Source organism: Capsicum annuum, chromosome 10, assembly GCF_002878395.1.
Source record: "Capsicum annuum cultivar UCD-10X-F1 chromosome 10, UCD10Xv1.1, whole genome shotgun sequence".
NCBI classification, from domain to species: Eukaryota; Viridiplantae; Streptophyta; class Magnoliopsida; order Solanales; family Solanaceae; genus Capsicum; species Capsicum annuum.
In genome coordinates, this window is record NC_061120.1 from 138,106,709 (window position 1) to 138,126,738 (window position 20,030).

Here is a 20,030-nt window from a genome sequence, read left to right on the forward strand (position 1 = left end):
TCCCCGGGCCTCAAGTGCTCATCTTCACTTGTTGACACACCATGCATTTAGCCACAAAATTGGTCACATCTCACTTCATATTGTTCCACTAATAGATCTCTTTAAGATCATGATACATCTTCGTTGAACCGGGATGAATCACATAACGCGACTCATGAGCCTCAGCCAAGATCCTCTCTTTTAACCCATCTACATCGGGAACACATAGTCTGCCTTGGTACCTTCAAATACCATCGTTACTAATCTCAAAACTACAACCTTTTGTTGATCCACATCTCTCTTAATCTTCATTAAGACCGGATCCAGTGCTTGCTCCTCCTTTATTTCAGCAACAAGAGATGACTTCGCCACCTCTTGCACAAACACACCACCATTCTCAGAGTCCAAGAGACGAACTTCAAGGTTAGCCAAACGGTGAATATCTTTCACCAACTCCTGCTTATCCTCATCCATATGAGCTCTCCCATGGATAACCTGATAAGAGCATCAACAACCTTATTAGCTTTGCCTGGGTGATAGTGGAGACTTATGTCGTAGTCTTTCAGCAACTCAAGCCACCTCCTCTGCTTGGGATTTAACTTTTTCTAAGTGAACACATATTGCAGACTCTTATGATCTGAAAAGATATCTACATAGACTCCATACAAATAGTGACGCCAGATCTTTAATGCGAACAACACAACCAACAACTCCAAGTCATGAGTCTGGTAATTCTTCTCATGAACTTTCAACTGCCTAGAAGCATAGGCGACCACCCTACTATGCTGCATCAACACACAAACAAGTCCCACACGGGATGCATCACAATAAACAACAAAACCATCAGTGCCTTCATGAAGAGGCAAAATCGGAGCTGAAGTCAACTTATCTTTTAGCTTCTCAAAACTACCCTCAGAAGCGTCAGACCATAAAAAATTTACCTTCTTCTGGGTTAACTTAGTTAATGGTGCAGCTATAGTCGAGAAACTCTCCACAAATCTCCTATAGTAATCGGCTAAACCCAAGAAGCTCCGAATATCGGTTGGAGTCGTGGGCTTAGGCCACTTCTTAACCACTGCAACTTTTTGCGGATCCACCATGATCTCTTCTCTAGAAATGATATGACCTAGAAAAGTAACAGCTTTCAACCAGAATTCACACTTCGAAAACTTAGCATACAAGTGCTGATCTTTCAAGGTTTGCAACATGATACGAAGGTGATCGGCGTGGTCCGCCTCACTCTTGGAATACACCAGAATATCATTTATAAACATGATGACGAACAAACCCAGAAACTGGCGGAGGACCTTATTCATCAAGTCCATGAATGTCGTCGGGGTATTAGTCAAACCAAAAAACATGACTAAGAACTCATAATGACCATACCGCATCCAGAAGACAGTTTAGGGATATCCATTTCCCTAATCTTTAGCTGAGGATAGCCCGACCTAAGATCAATCTTAGAGAAACATCTAGCACCTTGAAGCTGATCAAACAAATCATCAATCCGAGAAAGAGGATACTTATTCTTCATCGTAACCTTATTCAACTGACGGTAATCAATACACATTCGAAGGGAACCATCCTTCTTACGCACAAACAAAACAGGAGCATCCTATGGAGACACACTAAGACGGAGAAATCCCTTGTCGAGGAGGTCCTTCAACTGCACTTTGAGCCCCACCAGCTTGAGATTAGGCACCCTGTGCTCTAAACCCACTATCGTGCTAAGAACTACGATCACCCGACGGCTTCAGATAAGGAGCACTAGCCATAGAGTAGGAACCAGAACCCCCTTTCTTCTTTGGCCATTTTCCACAATCTCTACCACACTACTGCTGACTTTCACCTTGATAAAAAAATCTAAACTTCTTATTCTGCCTCTCCCTAATTTCAGCCTGTTTCTTCTTCTCTTTCTTAACCGGTTGCATATATACAACCAATCTGAGATGTCCATGTCCTTGTTCAATAAGGCAACCTTACTTTCCAGAATCAGAATCAAATCATGGGACAACCCAGAAACAAATTTTCTCATTCTAGCCCTCATGCTAGACACTAACTCGGAGCATATCGGGACACCTGATGGAATTTCAAGGCATATGCCTTGACTGTCATCCTATCTTGCTTCAGATTAACAAACTCTTCCGCTTTCGCCTCCCTCAATTCCTGAGCAAAGAAGTGGTCCAGAAAAGCACTAGAGAAATCTTCATATAGTGCGGATTCAACATTATCTCCCCAAGACTGTTCCCATTCGTCATACCATTGGTATGCTACACCTTCCACATTTGTAGTATGTATAATGCGGGAGATCTTCATCTATCAATGAAACCTTGAGGATCCTCCTCAACCTTAATACCAGTGAACACAAGAGGGTTCAACCTCATAAACTAGCCAATCCTTGTGGCCTCTGAAGATGGAGTAACAGAAGCTGCACGCTCAGACTGAGAAGTTACCAACTGAGCCAGCATATGAATATACTGACGAAATTTCGCAGTCGACATATCAACCCGAGGAGGTCAGGGAGGACTAGAGGGGATCGGTGGAACTCCAGGAGGGCAATCAGGAACTGGACCCTTAGATCGGGTCTGTACCCCATAAGCAAGGCATGTCCTTTCAGCATTGTCCTCAAGTGGGACAGAGGAGTTTCCATGAGCTTCAGATCGTCTGGGAGGCATGATCTGAAAAGCGAACAAACGGAAATTAGAGAGACTCAAGGCCTTAGACTCTCTGGCTTGAAACAGAACAACAAGAAAGGAAAACATTCGTAAATAACTCGTAGCCGAGCCCTTATAAGTGTGGCGCGCTACACACCCATAAAAAAGACTCTACTCGACACGGCTTTGTCAGGCACCCAATGACACCAAACCTAGGCTTTGATACCACTTTTATCACGACCCGAACCAGGGCCTGGCCATAACGGGTATTTCAAGTCCCACGTGGACCGGAGATCACCCCCTGTACCAAACCAAACCAAACCAAACCAAACACACCACACCCCCAAAGTAGGCCGAAGTTCGAGCATATAACAAGATAAGAGAATATTAATTTAAAGACATTAAGATAAGTCTACAACCAAGACCAACCGATACCGGTGTCAATGCCAATACCAATACCAATACTGATACCAATATCGACACCGCCTATGCTAACAGTAGTCTGACGAAGCCTCTAATCAAAACCAAAAAGTATCCGGTTGGGACATGCCCCCAACCATAGCCAAAAACCAAATCCAAAGGAATAGTCAAAATGTAAAGGAAACCATAAGCATGAAATGAGGTCTTCCGAAGAATGGAAGCTCACCACTTCAATCTAACTCGCTAGCTGATCCCGCCAAGACACTGCGTAGGAGGAGTAGAAGTATGACTAGTTCCTGTATCGCGTGGGGATACAATGTCCGAAAACGGTTAGCGGGGTGAACGCTGACACGTAACTCGGGGATGAGGATAACATAATGATATGATCAATAGTTTAAAATCATTCAAAGCCAATACACATAGTCAAATGCATAAACATATATATATATATATATGTATATATATGTGTGTGTCATGGGCGGACCTACACATAAATTTTGGGTGCTTCAGCACCCACTAAACTCGACGCGGAATAGGTATAATTATATAAGAAATATATGAAAATGGGTATAAATTATATAAAAGCACCCACTAAATAAGAAATTGATTAGGTGCACTGGCAGTTAGGTTGATTTTAAGGCTCTCCATTGGTAGGTGTGGTCGGGTTCAAACCTAGTTGAGGTAATTTTTTGTTTTTTTGCTGTAGTAAGCACCCACTCTACTTAAATCCTGGGTCCGCCACTGGTATGTGTGTGTGTATATATATGTATATATATATATATATCACATGTCGAGATAGGGAACAAGGCTTAATATGCGTTTAAAAACCTTAGCATGGATTGTGTAGCTCAACCGTCATATAATAGTAGCCACGGGCTATATGGACCCAGCTCTCACCCTCGGTCGTGCCCCAGTGCATATAGCCGTACGAACTGGAGAATAATCTTATATATATGCACATGGAGGACTCGGACCCTCCAACATATACCAAGGTGACTTAAGCACCCGATCATATAATGATTTACGGGGGACTTGAACCTCCCTAATCATGAAATAATAATAAGACTCGAACATCTCTGGTCACTTTGACCCCCACGCCGGCAAACGCGGTTTTCAGTATTAGTTGCTTGGACCTATACTTTCACAACTCAGCTACATAACCCTTATTAAAGCCCAATTAAAACAATTGTTACATATTCCTATTCAATGAACCAAGATACACTTTAAGGCATACATTGTTGGTATCGTCATACCAAGTACTCTTGCAAGGTAATATATCATGCCAAACCAGTTTCCATCAACTTGGGGATAACAACTTCCTTTGTTCATTAATACACATTGGGGAGCACCGACTCCTTTTGTTCATTAAATCATCCCATTGTATTTCAAATACTTCTTTATATCATGCAATAGTTCAAGAATAGTTCAATTTTACGAATTTCCATAGCTCTCATAACTAAAAACCAATTTCACATTATAGGGTTGGGGTTATAACCATTTCAAAGCCACAAGTTTATGAAATCACAATTCCCTAGTTCATTCACCATACCGATACACCCACAAGTTCAAAACCATATTAAAAGCATGAAAATCAAATGTATAAACCATGAGAAACATTCTTCAATTCACAACATTCAAAACCCCCAACCTTAGTTTTCAAAACCAAACAATGATCTTGTGAACAATACTTTAAATCATATGCCTTTGCAAAATTAACAATGAGGGAAGAGTAACATGCCTGAATCATGGAGATTTACGGAGAAATCAACTCTTGAGCCCTTAGATGACCAAATTGGTGAAACCCTAGCTTGACTTGTTTGAGAGGATTTAGAGAGTGTTTAATCCGTTAATGTGTTGAATGAATGCCCCAAAAGTGTTTTATGGGCGTGGGGTCTAAAGCGTTTTAAGTGGGAAATGTCTAGTGTCTCCAGCTTAAAAAATGGAAAAGCATCGTCTTTGGTTACGAGTCAACCCCTTGACTCGTACCCACACCTTACGACTCGTGACCACGAGTCGTAACCAGGTTAGTCTCCGGGACCCCCGATGCTTTTATCCTTACTACTCAACCCACCAACCCGTAACATGACCCTACGACTCGTAGGGTTTTACTCGTGAGCAACACAAAACCTAAATGAATTGAACACTGGACATCCTACGATTTGAACCTACGACTCGTAACATATCCTTACGGCTCATAGTGAGCCACTCGTATTCAGAGCAGAATCAAGCCTCAAACTCACTGGTTTGGGTACGACTCAACCCAACGAGTCGTCAGGACACCCTACGACTCCGGTGGTCTAGTCGTAACCAAGGCAGTGAGCCCAAAGCTCAAGAAATTTTCAAGGGTCAAAATCCGGGGTGTTTCAGCAACACTCTATGCTCTACTTCTTCCCCTCCACTTACCACAATTTCAGCTGAACAATTAGCTTTTTCACTGTGCCGGACATCACTCGAGCTAACCCAAATTAACGGAGGATTTCTTGCCATAATTTTGAGGTTACTCGATAACAAAGAGGAGGTGGTCAACGTCTTCACCCAACATTTAAACATGAACCACCAACTAACGTATGTAACCTCTTCTTCCTGTGGTTTTTGGTCGTCAATATCACCCCTCTTGTTGCTAGCTAGAAGCATGCTTTTCTTGGCACCTTAGGGATCTAAATTGATTTATGTAGAAATGCTACCTTCTCCATAGTAGGACCTGCTCATTATATGACTTAACGGAATGCACTCCGTTTAGGGATGGCAAAATCAAACCCAATCCGCCCATTTTTTTTAGCTCAACCCATTTCAGCCAATTAAAAATTGGATTGATACGTAGCCCAAATTGACCATGAGAAATCTTGTCAATTTTTTTTTTTAAGACTTATTTTTATTTGACATGTTATATAATAAAAATAAGTCTTAAAAAAAAAACTGTTAAAGTTGCTGCCATGTGACCAGGAGGTCATGGGTTCAAGCCTTGAAAACTGCCTCTGGCAGAAATGCAAGGTAAGACTGCGTACGATACACCCTTGTGGTGGGGCCCTTCCCCGGACACAGCGCATAGCGGTAGCTTTAGTGCACCGGATTGTCCTTTTTTTATGTTATATAATAAAGAAAAAATATAATTTTATTTAGGTACTAAAAAATTATAGAAGGACAAATAAAGCAATTAAAACTTAGTAGGAATTTGGCAGGTTGGGTTATGACCCGCTTTCAGTCCAAGTAGCTTTGGGTGGGTTAGTAACTGCCTGGTTATTAACTAGGCCCATTTTGACCCCCCAAACTCAACCTAACCGGCCCATTTGACACCTCTAACTCCATTGTTCTTGCCCCCATCCCTACATCATGGTTTTTCTGTAATATTCCTTGTTTATGAAGCAAATCGACTAGCTGGTTTGGGTTAGCTGCATGCTAAGTTTTAAAAAAAGTTCTTTGGAAGTATGCTGCAGCACTATTTTACTTGCTCTTTTCATTTTGGTTGAGAGAGAGAAATAATGGAGAAAAATATTATTGAATTGTTGTGTCTAAATTATTACATTGAGACCCTATAGACACTACATTCCAATTCCAATCCTATTCCTAATAGGACACTACATTACAATCCCTTTCCAAGTAGAATTCAATATGCTATTCCTATTCTTGTTCTAACACTCCCCCTTAATCTAGTGCATACAAGTCATATGTACCAAGCTTGTCACAAATGTAATTAATACGAGGACTGGTGAGGGACTTGGTGAAGATATCTGTAAGTTGATCACTTGACTTCATAAATTTTGTAACAATATCTCTCGAGAGTATCTTTTCTCTGACAAAGTGACAATCAATCTCTATGTGCTTGGTCCTCTCATGGAACACTGGATTAGATGCAATATGAAAGGTTGCTTGATCATCACATACAAGTTCCATCTTATCAGTTTCTCCAAATTTTAATTCTCTCAGCAATTGCTTGATCCAGATCAGCTCGCAAGTTGCTGCAGCCATTGCTCGATACTCTGCTTCGGCACTAGATTGAGCAACCACACTCTGTTTCTTACTCTTCCAGGATACCAAATTACCTCCTACTAAAACACAACATCCAGATGTAGAACGTTTATCAGAGGGTGATCCTGCCCAATAAACATCTGTATAACCAATGATATGCTCATGGCCTCGATCCTCGAAGAGTAGTCCTTTACGTGAAGATGACTTTATATATCGCAAAATCCGAATAATTGCATCCCAATAACTATCACAGGGGGAAGTCATAAACTGACTTACAACACACAGGAAAAGAGATGTCTGGTTCACTGTGAGATAATTCAACTTTTCAACCAATTGCCTATACCTTCCAAGATCACGGAGTGGCTCCTTCTGTCGTGGCAGAAGTTTAGCATTTGGATCTATAGGAGTGTCAATGGGTCGACATCCCATCATTCCTGTTTCCTCAAGAATGGCTAAAGCATACTTGTGTTGAGAAATAACAATACCTGAGCTGGACTGAGCAACCTCAATCCCTAGAAAGTATTTCAAGGTCTTTAGTCTGAAAATGCTGAAAGAGATGTTGCTTTAAGTTAGTGATACCATCTTGATCATTGCCGGTAATAACAATATCGTCAACATAAACCACCAAATAAATACACTGATTTGGTTCTGAATGGCGATAATACACTGAATGATCAGCTCCACTATGAAGGCTCGAGGGGATTGTTTCAAACCATATAGTGACTTGCGTAATCGACATACAAGGCTACTAGACTCCCCCTGAGCAACAAAACTAAGTGGTTGCTCCATATAAACTTCTTCCTCAAGATCACAATTCAGAAAAGCATTCTTAATGTCCAACTAATAAAGAGGCCAATGACGAACGACAACCATAGAGAGAAAAAGACGGATTGATGCTATTTTAGCCACGGGAGAGAAAGGTCACTATAATCAAGCCCAAATATCTGTGTATATCCTTTGGCAACAAGGCGAGCCTTCAGCCGATCAACCTGACCATCTAAACCAACTTTGACTGTATAAACCCAACGACAACCAATAGTAGATTTACCTACAGGAAGGGAAACAAGCTCCCAAGTGCCACTCGTATGTAAAGCAGACATCTCATCAATCATAGCCTGTTTCCATCCTGAATGGGAAAGTGCTTCACCTGTAGTCCTAGGAATGGAAATAGAGGACAAAGATGATACAAAAGCATAATGGGGTGATGAGAAACGATGATAATTCAAGAAAGTATAATGTGGGTTAACATTACAAGTGGATCTTATATCTTTTTGAAGTGCAATTGATTGACTAGGAAGAGGCAGGTCCGCAGTAGGGGAAGCGTCAGGCGCAGGACATGAATCATTTGGGACTAATACTGGACGTGGGCGCCGGTGATAAGTCAAAAGTGGTGGCACTATGGCTGGAGATGGAGAAGTAACCGTAGATTCCTCAAAGATTGGTGTGGGTAAGACTGGAGGTATGGGTAAAACCTCAGAGATATTAAGATGATCAGAAGATGTATAGTAAGGTTGAGATTCAAAGAATGTGACATCAGCGGACATAAGGTAGCGATCCAGATCAGGTGAATAGCATTGATACCCTTTTTGAACTTAAGAGTAACCAAGGAAGACACATTTGAGAGCACGAGGGGCTAATTTATCTTTTCCTGGGGCTAAGTTATGAACAAAATATGTGCTCCCAAAAACACGATGGGGGATAGAGTAGAGATGTGGCTGAGGAAATAGTATGGAATGGGGAATCTTATTCTGGATCGAAGATGATGGCATTCTATTAATGAGATAGCAAGATGTGAGGAACGCATCGCTCTAAAAACGCAGTGGAACATGGGATTCAATGAGAAGAGTGCGAGCAGTCTCAATGAGATGCTTATTTTTTCTTTTTGCTATATCGTTCTGCTGAGGGGTGTATGGACATGTTTGGTGAACGATTCCTTGATGAGTCATTAACTCCTGAAACTGGGAGGATAAGTATTCTAAGGCATTATCACTACGAAAAGCACGAATAGAAACACCAAATTGATTTTGTATTTCATCACAAAAACTTTTAAATATAGAGAATAACCCGGAACGATCTTTCATTAGCTAAACCCAAGTACATCTTGAAAAATCATTGATGAAAGTAACAAAGTAACGAAATCCTAATGGTGAACTGGCTCTACTAGGACCCCAAATATCGGAATGATCTAATGAGAAAATAGACTCTGAGTGACTCTCAATGCTATGTGAAAATGTAGTACGGGTGTGTTTCCCAAGTTGACACGACTCACAATCTAACGTGGATATACTAGACAAACTAGGCATCATCTTTTGTAGCTTGGATAGTCTAGGATGTCCCAAACGTTGTGAATAAGGTTGGGAGGATCTGCAGCGGAGAATGCTGTGAAGGAATTTGAAGCGATAAGATGGTAAAGGCCTTGTGATTCATGTAATATGCCAATTGTCTGTCCCGTTTTGCGGTCCTGCATTAGAAAAGAATCATAAAAAAAAGTTATACTACAATCAAGGGCACATGTCAAACGACTAACAGATGCAAGATTAAAAGGACAACCAGGGACATAAAGAATAGAGTCTAGAGTGACAGAAGATAGGGGTTTGGCTTGTCCAACTCCTTTTGGCTCTGTTCGAATTCCATTAGGTAAAGTAATAGCTGGAAGAGATTGTGAATAAACAATATCAGACAAAAGTGATTTATCACCAGAGATATGATCAGAAGCACCTGAGTCCACAACCCCTGATCCAAAGGTAGGAGATTGTGCAGTTGAGGCTATTGGTAGAAATATATGCTTACTTGCTTGATACTGAAGATACTCATTATATTCCTTGTCAGATAAATACACCCGTTGATCACCTGTGGTGTTAGACTGAGCAATATGAGCATTTTTAGTTGGTCGACCATGCAAAGAATAGCATATTCCACGAGTATGTCCAAGCCTATTACAATAACTACACTTAGGTGTAGAATAACATACGCCACGAGTATGTCCAAGTCTTTTACAATAACTACACCTAGGAAGAGATCTTCCAAATCGACCTTCCCCTCCTCGATTCTTCATGGACTGTGGTGTTTGATTTTCTGATCTTCTCATGAAGGACTCGGATTTAATCGTAGGACTTGAACTTCCAATTTCAATATTTTTGGAGCAAAAAAATATCATGCCCAAAAGATATCTTGGGAATTCGACCTGAAAATCCCAAGAACCAGATCTGAACTTTTGAAAAAAAAAAATCCCCGAAAAAAAAAGCTGATAATTTCGGCGGTCGGAATCTCAAAATAATTGTTGGAATCTGGAAAGGAGCAAGTGGTTGGAGTCAGAATAGACCGGCAACCCCAACAGAAAAAACAACAACTCAACAATCGACCGGAGATGGGCTCACGCGCCGGCGCGTGACACAAATCTCGCCGGAATTTCTGGATTCCGGCTGGCGCGTGGCGGCGTGTGGAGGGTAATTTTCCGGCGGTTTTTGTCGCTTGATCTTTCCGATCCTTTTAGTGGTGGTGTATTTTTCACACAACCCACAAAATAAAAATTGACCCAAATCATTCACCGGAATTGACGCACCGTGACTGAGTTATCTTTCTGATATTTCTAACCTTCTCTGATACCATGTGAGAAATAATGGAGAAAAATATTATTGAATTGTTGTCTTTAAATTATTACATTGAGACCCTATTTATAGACACTACATTCCAATCCTATTCTTAATAGGACTACATTACAATTCCTTTTCAAGTAGAATTCAATATACTATTCCTATTCTTATTCTAACAGAGAGTAAGCCATAATAATCCAAGAATTGTGAAACCTTGAATAAATGCCCATTCTATGGTGTTAGTGCTGATCTCTAGAGGAAATGGAGATGTGTGTATGTTACTATCATTTGTGTTTATTTCTTTTTTGTTGAAAATTCTTTTAATACAAAAGAAAAAAGATATGGGAGGATATAGTTGCATATAGCTTAAAGAAGAGGGAAAAGAAGACAAAAGCTCGGGGATCTATGGGGAGAGATAGAGAGACCAACAGTGAAGATTAGTTGACTCTTCTCTTTGTCTTTTTGCATTTTGATAAAAAATCTAAGATTGTACTTTGAGATAGTCGATACTTTGATAGCTACAAAATGCTTAATTAATTGTGCTAATCCACAGCCAGTAGTTGAGGTTTTTGTGGAGAAAACAGCTTGTTACCTGTTTTAGCATGATTGCTGTCTGGGAGCTCAATTTATCTTTGTCACAAAGAAGTATGGTTGGTTAGCTGCAAGTAAGTCAAAGAACTCATCTTTCATTCTGTATTGTCTTTTACAGTGCCAATAGAGGTGGACACCGTCCAATCATGAATCTTCATGAACGGAGCCTAAGTGTTTTGGCTTGCCGCTATGCTGATGAAGTTATTATTGGTGCTCCGGGGGAGGTGTCAAAAGATATGGTAATCTCTATTCATATGAACACTGTTGGGAAATCACTTGTAACATTCTTATTGCTATATTATTACTCGTCTACTTCAGTGTTTTCCTATAATCTCTTTGTTGACATTGGTCCAAGTGCAAGGATGCTAAAAGCCAGAGAAATATTCGCAGCTTTTTATTATTAGGTCTCTCATTTTGGAGCCAAACAGTAATGACATTAATGAAATTATCATTAACACTTGCATGGACTTTTTGAATGATATTTATGAATCCAAGATGACATGACTTTCTTAATTCTCATGGAAATCATATTGATGATATCTGCTATATTAGTAATCTTTTCCAGATTATGATTTAATCATTGATGGTGATATGACGTGTTTTCTACGTTGTGGTGGTGTTTGTCTTGTAGTGTCTTAGTTAATTTATCCGGGCAGATAGCAGATTAAACTCAGGCTGTATCTTTACTTCTGCATATATCAGCTTCAAGAACCCAAAATCATTGGTCTTAAGCTTTTCAGTTTTGACTTTCAGAAATCCTCACGTGGATAGAATCAGCCGCACATAAGCGCAGGCATGTTGAAGACATAGTTTTGAATAAATAAACATGTGCCCTTTCTAACAGCTTAAGCTTTTAGATTATATGGTCACACAATCCAACGTAGTATTAGAGCTGAACCTATCATTGTTGTGTTTCCCAATGTTGGGCCCTTATATTATTATCCACTCTCCAAATGTCCAGTCCTGAGCGTGGGGTAGAGAGTGATAGTGTCCCACATTCGTTGCGGAAATGAATTGTTGTCACACCTTAATAGTGTTTGGCAATTCTTACCTCATGAGCAATGGTTTGTGGTTGAGTTGGTTCTAAAGTCGATTTTTCCACAGGGATAATCTCACATTCTTGTAAGTTAATCTTTGACTCAGGCGCTGCCCTAAATCAACTAAGAACCAGTCTCAAGTAGGATAGCTGGAGTGTCTCTATGTTACAAAGTACCAGGTTGTTGTCCAACAAAAGGTGAAACTCTTAACAGTATCATTTCTGCTGATGTCTGCCTTGAATCCTTTTAAATAGCCTCATGCAATTGCTCCGTCCACTAGCTTACTCAGTGCCTCCATGGCGAAGATGAACAACATGTGAGAGAAGTCCTTCATGTCTCAGTACTCTTCACCTCATCACAAAATCGCATATACTATTAACAACGATTGGGAACGTTTTTGAACGAAAAGGATTGATCCATCCACTTTCGAACCCATCCTTGTATCACATAGTATAGAAAGTCCTAATCCATATGATCACATGCCGTTTCGAGATCCAACTTATTTTGTACAACCTGTTTTCATCATTCCTTCTGTGCCCACCAATTTTTCCACTAAAGCTGCATCCATGATCTCTCTGAGCCCTCAAGAAAGAATGACAACGGCTCTCTCTTCCCAGGCGAGGCAAAAAAGATGCATTTTGGGCGTGGTATATTGTTTCATCCCTGGCTTTTTTAGTCTACATAACAGCACCATAGAGATGAGTCAATGATTTCATTGATGCTTGTTAGATTAATAGGTATGTAGTCCTTGATGTTTGTCTCACCCTTCTTTGAGATAAGTGTAATGGATGTCACACTTCTCTTCTTGAACTCCCCAAATTCCTAAAATGTTGCTATGGTTTCTATGACCTCTCTCTCTTTACTGTTCCTAATATTATTGAGACAAGGCAAATGTGAAGCTATCGAGTTCGAGTGCTTTGTCCTTGCACACTACTCCATTTCTTCCTATACTCCCTCCTTTATGATCTCCATTCCTAACCACCTATTCCTCTCTTCTTCAATTTGACTAAAGTCCACCCCTCATATTGAGTCTCAAACTACTGTGCACAATTGTTAGTAGAACCCCACTATCGCCTGTTTCCCACCCCTTCCTCACTCTTATCAACTATTACCAACACTTTTGTTGTCTTCATTATTTTTTCCTATTTTTGCTGTCGTTAACCTATGGAAACTAGTTTTTGTTAGTATTTCCTCTAACCAGAGAGCCCTCGATTTCCTGTCTCGGATTGTTTCTTGTCTATTGTCATCATTGTTATTCTCCTTTTCCTCCTTTTTCTTTTTTACCTCATTCAACTCCTCCTCCCTTCTATGCCTTTTAAGGCCCTTGGTTCGTTCATCAACATTCTTGTTTTCATATCTATCGTCCCAAATTATTCTTTGTTCCATACATCAAAATCTCCTTTTAGCGACTTTATCTTTTCTGCCAGACAAAAAGTGAAGACTCTTATATTCTTTGCCAATTTGGCAGGCTTAAATGGTAAGGGAGGCCCTCAGATCCCATAGTTATCAGTTCTCCCTTTGGTAGGGCAATTTAGTATCTTGTTTTTTTCCTCTTACAAGCAACTTCATTTGCAATTTGCTCTGTATAAAAGAATTCAGATTCTAGTTCTTGTTGTAATTTCCCAGTAATGTTTTTACTCCACCTTGTTGGAGAAAATATATAACAAATAAATTCATCTAACTATATCTCTTCTCCCCAAAAAGAAAGTTATTACATTTGTTTTTTTTTTTTTTTTTTTTGATCAAGTAAACATAGATTCATTCGTAAACATAGTCAAAAGACCTGGCTGTGTACAAAGGAAATACCAAAAGGAAAAGAATCTACAACAAAAGATGATTCTCAACATACTCTCCCCTATCTTCTATGCAGCTATGAACTCTATGGGTGCACCAAAAGAAAATAAGGGATATAAGGCTACTTCTCATATATTATTTTTCGTATATTATTTTTCGTATTGATTAGAGGAAGTTTCATTAGTTAGTGGATTTGACTGGAAATCTTCGCCATTTTTGGTTGACTGGAAATTTTCATTCTGCTTAGTTTCCATAGGATCTCTATTGATCAGAAAATGTCCTTTTGGAGATCAAGAAATTTGATATTTTTCTCTGAACTGTAATTATAAAGCTAATGATTTCCACTCATTCTTGAGTTGATCTCATAGAGTATATCATGTTACTCCTCATTTATTGTGGTAGTGACATTTTCACATTTGGGCACTGATGCAGATAACAACCTTTAATATCTCTTTAGTTGTTCATGGGACAGTAGCCGAGGACAATGATTTTCAGAAGGTACTTTATGGTTGCATGTGGTCTTTTATGTGATATTAGACTAAAAGGTCCATTTGTTTGTTGACCATGATACTTTATTTTGCAGGAGAAGGGTAACCCTTATGCTGTACCAATTAGCATGGGCATTTTTAAAGTATTGGATAGTCCTTTAGATATTACAACGAGCACAATAATAAGGAGAATCGTGTCGAATCATGAGGCATACCAGGTTACTTCACCTCCAATATGTACCTTTTTAGTTTCTTTTACATTTATCTGAACGGGGATTTTTGAACACTGTCGTGGAAATATTTTTAACAAGTAACTAGTGAAACACAGAAAAGGTGCAACCTATGCTATAATGTTGAGCTAGACCATAACTTAACTGCAAAATAATATCAATCCCTCAAGATGCATCCATAAATCTTCTCATTTTTAATTTTTTATGATAACTGTGAGAATTAATGGAGAAAAATATTATTGAATTGTGTGTTTACATAATTACATCGAGACGCTATTTATAGACACTATAGTACAATCCTTTTACAAGTAGGATTTTTATATACTATTCCTATTTCTACTCATATCTGACACTCCCCTCAAGCTGGTGCATACAAATCATATGTACCTAGCTTGTTACAAATGTAATTAATACGAGGACCGATGAGGGATTTGGTGAAGATATCTGCAAGTTAATCACTTGACTTCACAAATTTTGTAACAATATCTCCTGAGAGTATCTTTTCTCTGACAAAGTGACAATCAATCTCAATGTGTTTAATCCTCTCATGAAACACTGGATTTGATGCGATATGAAGGGCTGCTTGATTATCACACACAAGTTCCATCTTACCTGTTTCTCCAAATTTTAATTCTCTTAGCAACTGTTTGATCCAAACTAGCTCACAAGTTGCTACAGCTATTGCTCGATATTCTGCTTATGCACTTGATCGAGCAACCACACTCTGTTTCTTACTCTTCCAAGACACCAAATTACCTCTTACAATAACACTATATTCGGAGGTAGAACGTCTATCAGAGGGTGATCCTGCCCAATCAGCGTCTGTGTATCCAATGATATGCTCGTGACCTCGATCCTCAAAGAGTAGTCCTTTACCTGGAGTTGATTTTATATATCGCAGAATACGAACAATTGCATCTCAATGACTATAACAGGGGAAGTCATAAACTGACTTACAACACCCACAGGAAAGGATATGTCAGGTCTAGTCACGGTAAGATAATTCATCTTTCCAACCAACCGCCTATACCTTTCAGGATCAGTGAGTGGCTCCCCCTGTCCTGGTAGAAGTTTAGCATTTGGATCCATAGGAGTGTCAATGGGTTTACATCCCATCATTCCTGTCTCCTCAAGAATGTCTAAGGCATACTTGCGTTGAGAAATAACAATACCTGATCTGGATTGAGCAACCTTAATACCTAGAAAATATTTCAGTCTGCCGAGGTCTTTAGTCTGAAAATGCTGAAAGAGATGTTGCTTTAATTTAGTGATACCATCTTCATCATTGTCGGTGATAACAGTATCATCAATATAAACCACAAGATAAATACATAGATTTGGTTGAGAATATCGATAAAACACTAAGTTATCAACTCCTCTACGAATCATGCCAAACTGCTGAGTTACTGTGCTGAATTTTCCAAACCAAGCTCGAGGGGACTGTTTTAGACATAGAATGACCTGCACAATCGACATACAAGGCTACCAGACTCCCCCGGAGCAATAAAACTAGGTGGTTGCTCCATATAGACTTCTTCCTCAAGATCACCATGCAGAAAAGCATTCTTAATTTCCAACTGATAAAGAGGCAAGTGCCGAACGACAACAATGGATAGGAAAAGACGGACATATGCTATTTTAGCCACTGGTGAGAAAGTGTCACTATAATCAAGCCCAAATATTTTTGTGTATCCTTTGGCGACAAGGCGAGCCTTAAGCCAATCAATCTGACTTTGACTGCATAAACCCAACGGCAACCAACAGTAGAGTTATTTGCAGGAAAGAAAACAAGCTTCTAAGTACCACTCGCATGTAAAGCAGACATCTCATCTATCATAGGCTGCTTCCATTCTGAATGAGAAAGTGCTTCACCTATAGTCTTAGGGATGGAAATAGAGGACAAAGTTGATACAAAAGCATAATGGGGTGATGATAAACGATGATAACTCAAGAAAGTATAGTGTGCGTTAGCATTACGAGTGAAACGTTGCTAGCCCTGTCGTTACTAGGATCTATAAGCGCAGGAAAAGGGTGATAATAAATCTTAAATGTATCTGTTTTATTTATTAATTATTTTGTATATGTATTTCTAGTAGTTTCTAGCAGTTTCCTAGCAGTTTAGGCAATGTGTTGTGAATTATTGTAGCAGAGAGAAAATAAAAAAGAAGGGAAGGAGATCATTCTGTAGGATTCTTCTAGCAGATTAGGAGGTTAAGGTTCCTCGAAATACCTTGGTTGTTGAAGTATTCTCTATTTGCCGTTTGTAAAACTCGATCTACTTGGTGACAATTAATAATAGTTGAAGTGTTGTTTCTATTTTTACATTGTTGCTGGAAGTGTACAGATTTCTTATAAGGAGATTTTAGGATTCCTAACAATTTTGGTATCAAAGCCTTTATGATTTCAACTAGAATGGATGGAAGGATTAGAGAAGACAATGGGCGAAGTAGTAGACGAGATTGGTTTAGTACGTGATTACATGGAGCAGTTACGACTTTGGATGCAGATAAAAGATGAACATGACGCTGAAATTCTTCAACATATGAAAGGAAAATCAAAGGTTCAGGCAGATCGAGAGTAAACAATATTATCCATTAAAGATTTGTTACTAAAAATGTGGTTAGAAGCGATTGAGTCCATGACCCTAGGGCCAAGCAGTCTGAGCAACGGAAGCTATTGATGGAGATGTCTGATCACTCGCTTGATACTGAAGAAAGTCATTGTATTCTATTTTAGATAAAGAGAAAAGTTGATTGGTTGGATTACTGATGGGTTCAATTTGAGCAACATGAGCATTCTTTGGTCTTACATGGAGAGAGTAGCAGACATCACGGGTATGACCCAATTTGTTACAATAGCTACATCTTGGTTGAGGTTTCCTAGAGCGACTTCCACGTTGATTTTCAGTTTGAGATGCTAGAACAGAAGACTCTGTTGGTGTCATGGGGTGACTAGACGACATAGGTGGTGCAACCAATTGCAACAATCGGGCGAATAGGTTATCCATAGCAGGAACGTAGGGCTTGCTAAAATTTGATCTCGCACCAAGCCAAGATCGGATAGAAGTCTAGGAAGTGTAACAATTAAAAACATCTTCGCACCTTGCTCCAATTGTTTTTCAACACTTGGAGTAGCGGACATCAACTCATTGAACTCTTCCATAACCACATGACCCTGTCAATCTTGTAGACATATCCGAATCCTTCTTTTTTAAAGATTAGTCAACTAGTAAATAACATTATAAAAGCGAGAGATATCATTTGTGTATAGCCCACGAGCCTTTTCCCAAACCAAGAAGCAAGTTTGGAATGGTCGGAACAATGACATCAACTTCGAATCAATAGATTTCCTTAAATTGAGCATTAATCTTCTCCCATTCGCCCTTATTTTTTTCATCAACATCCTTAGTATGTATAACCAAGTGGTCTTGAACCACTTGGCCCTTGCACCATAGCTGAACAGGATGACCAAGATAAGTAGTTCACACTACCTATCAAGGGTTCAGTGGTGATGGAATGGTTCGGGTTGCTGGAAATTGCCAATTTATTGAAAATATATGAACTGAGGGACATCGCAGGAATCTGGAAGCAAAAAGGTGATTGGAATCCAAATCTGGATTTTTCTTGCAATTGTGGGACTCTTGAACAAACAATTGACTAGAAAAAAAATGAACTGGACAGTTTTGTCTACAAGAATCTGAAAAAAAATCGAATCTGTCTATCGAACTTTGACAGGTACCTGAGATGGCTGGTGGTGGTAGAGCTAACTGGGTTTTGCTCGTGCCGGTGGTCCGAGTCTCGTGGTGGTGTTGGTTTGATTACAACATAGAGATCTGCTCGGACAACCAAGAAAAATAGTTGGAAAAAATTAAGTTTGAAATTTCTCTTCGAATGTTGCTTTCCTTAACTAGGCTCTGATACCATGTAAAATTAAGTCTTGGGCCTAACTTACACCCCAAAAGCTAGCTCAAAGGGAGGAGGATTGCCCAATCCTTATTAAGAGACCACCTATCTCACTAACCACCAATGTGGGACTTCTTTTCAATCTCAACACGTCACGCCCAGGACTAGACATTTGGTGCGTGGACAATTTTTAAATTTAGGGGCCCAACATTGGGTGGGATGGATCCTGCTCTGGTACCATGTGAAATGGAAGAGAAATAAGAGAGAACTCATGTCACGGGCTCATTTTTCACTGTGTCAGCGGCACACAATTTTGCCCGTGCGGTGCCCATGGTTCCCCCAACTATGGGCCAGCCTTCCTCATTTCCCAGGTTTTTAGCACGATCCTGTGCCTGTGGGAAGATCGCCTTAGAGGTTTGCTCCCTTTGGTGCCGCTCTATCAACATGTCGGCTGACATGGCCAACGTATAAGCAACTCTTATGGCGCATCTTTAATCCTTGGATCTCATCCATATGCGGCTCCCGGGGATGGCTACGGACATACTCGTCCCTCGCCTGGACCTGGGCATCGCTATAGCGTGCACAGTCCTATCCTCAAGCTTGACATCGCCTTGTGCATGTGCACTTGGCCTTTACTTCGCCCTTCAATCCTTGGCCTTTGTCTCAAGCACCTTCCTTAGTCATGCCCTCTCATGTCTTATGGCATAGCCAAACATAGCCCGCATACAACTTCCATAGCATAGTGTCGCCCCACAACTGCGCATCTAGGCCAACGGACCTTGCTCGCTTGGTTGAACCTTGACCAAGCTCACAAGTTAGCTCACGAGTCTCTTGGGGAGAGTATCTCGATTGCTCTATCGGCTTGGAGGCATCCTTCCATCATTTAGACAGCCCGCAGGGCTTGTCGGTTCATATAACTAACCTCTAGCCTTGTCGGGGCGCCCAACGCTAGTCCACCCGACCCTGCGTTGCCTATAGGGTTCTCGAGCTCTATGAGTACCTTGCGCATTCCTTTGACATGCCAAGGCAGGCCCTTGAGGTTGTTCCTCAAGGCAGGCAGCATACTTGGGGTGGCCAACTGTCGACACATCCGGGGGAGGCTGGTAGGCTGTCACCATGTATACCCCCCTTATATATGCTTAAAATAAATAATCCCAATGTCTGGCACTAGATATCATTTTGCCTGAGAACTGTACTGGGGCTTAGATCATTCATCCGACCTTCAAATTGGGTGTCGTTTGTTCCTACTCCTTTCTCTTGACTTCCTTCACACCTCCATGAAGTTTCACCCCATTCCCATACACATGGAACGAGTTATGGCCTTCGGACCAATCAACAAATTGCGACAATGCCACTGGATTTTGACCAAGTCAAGC

At 40.2% G+C, this 20,030-nt stretch overlaps 1 protein-coding gene across 3 annotated transcripts in view; it reads left to right on the forward strand.

Moving 5' to 3' along the window:
- LOC107845298 (ethanolamine-phosphate cytidylyltransferase) overlaps positions 1-20,030 on the forward strand; it is a 45,432-nt gene that overhangs the window by 19,440 nt on the left and 5,962 nt on the right. For all 3 annotated transcript variants that reach the window (XR_007045914.1, XM_047398168.1, XM_047398169.1), the window contains 3 exons: positions 11,322-11,442; positions 14,467-14,532; positions 14,618-14,740. Coding sequence is in view for 2 of the 3 variants with exons in the window: in XM_047398168.1 (XP_047254124.1) it covers positions 11,322-11,442; positions 14,467-14,532; positions 14,618-14,740 (310 nt within the window). In the remaining variant the exon portion in view is untranslated. The remainder of the gene's footprint in view (positions 1-11,321; positions 11,443-14,466; positions 14,533-14,617; positions 14,741-20,030) is intronic.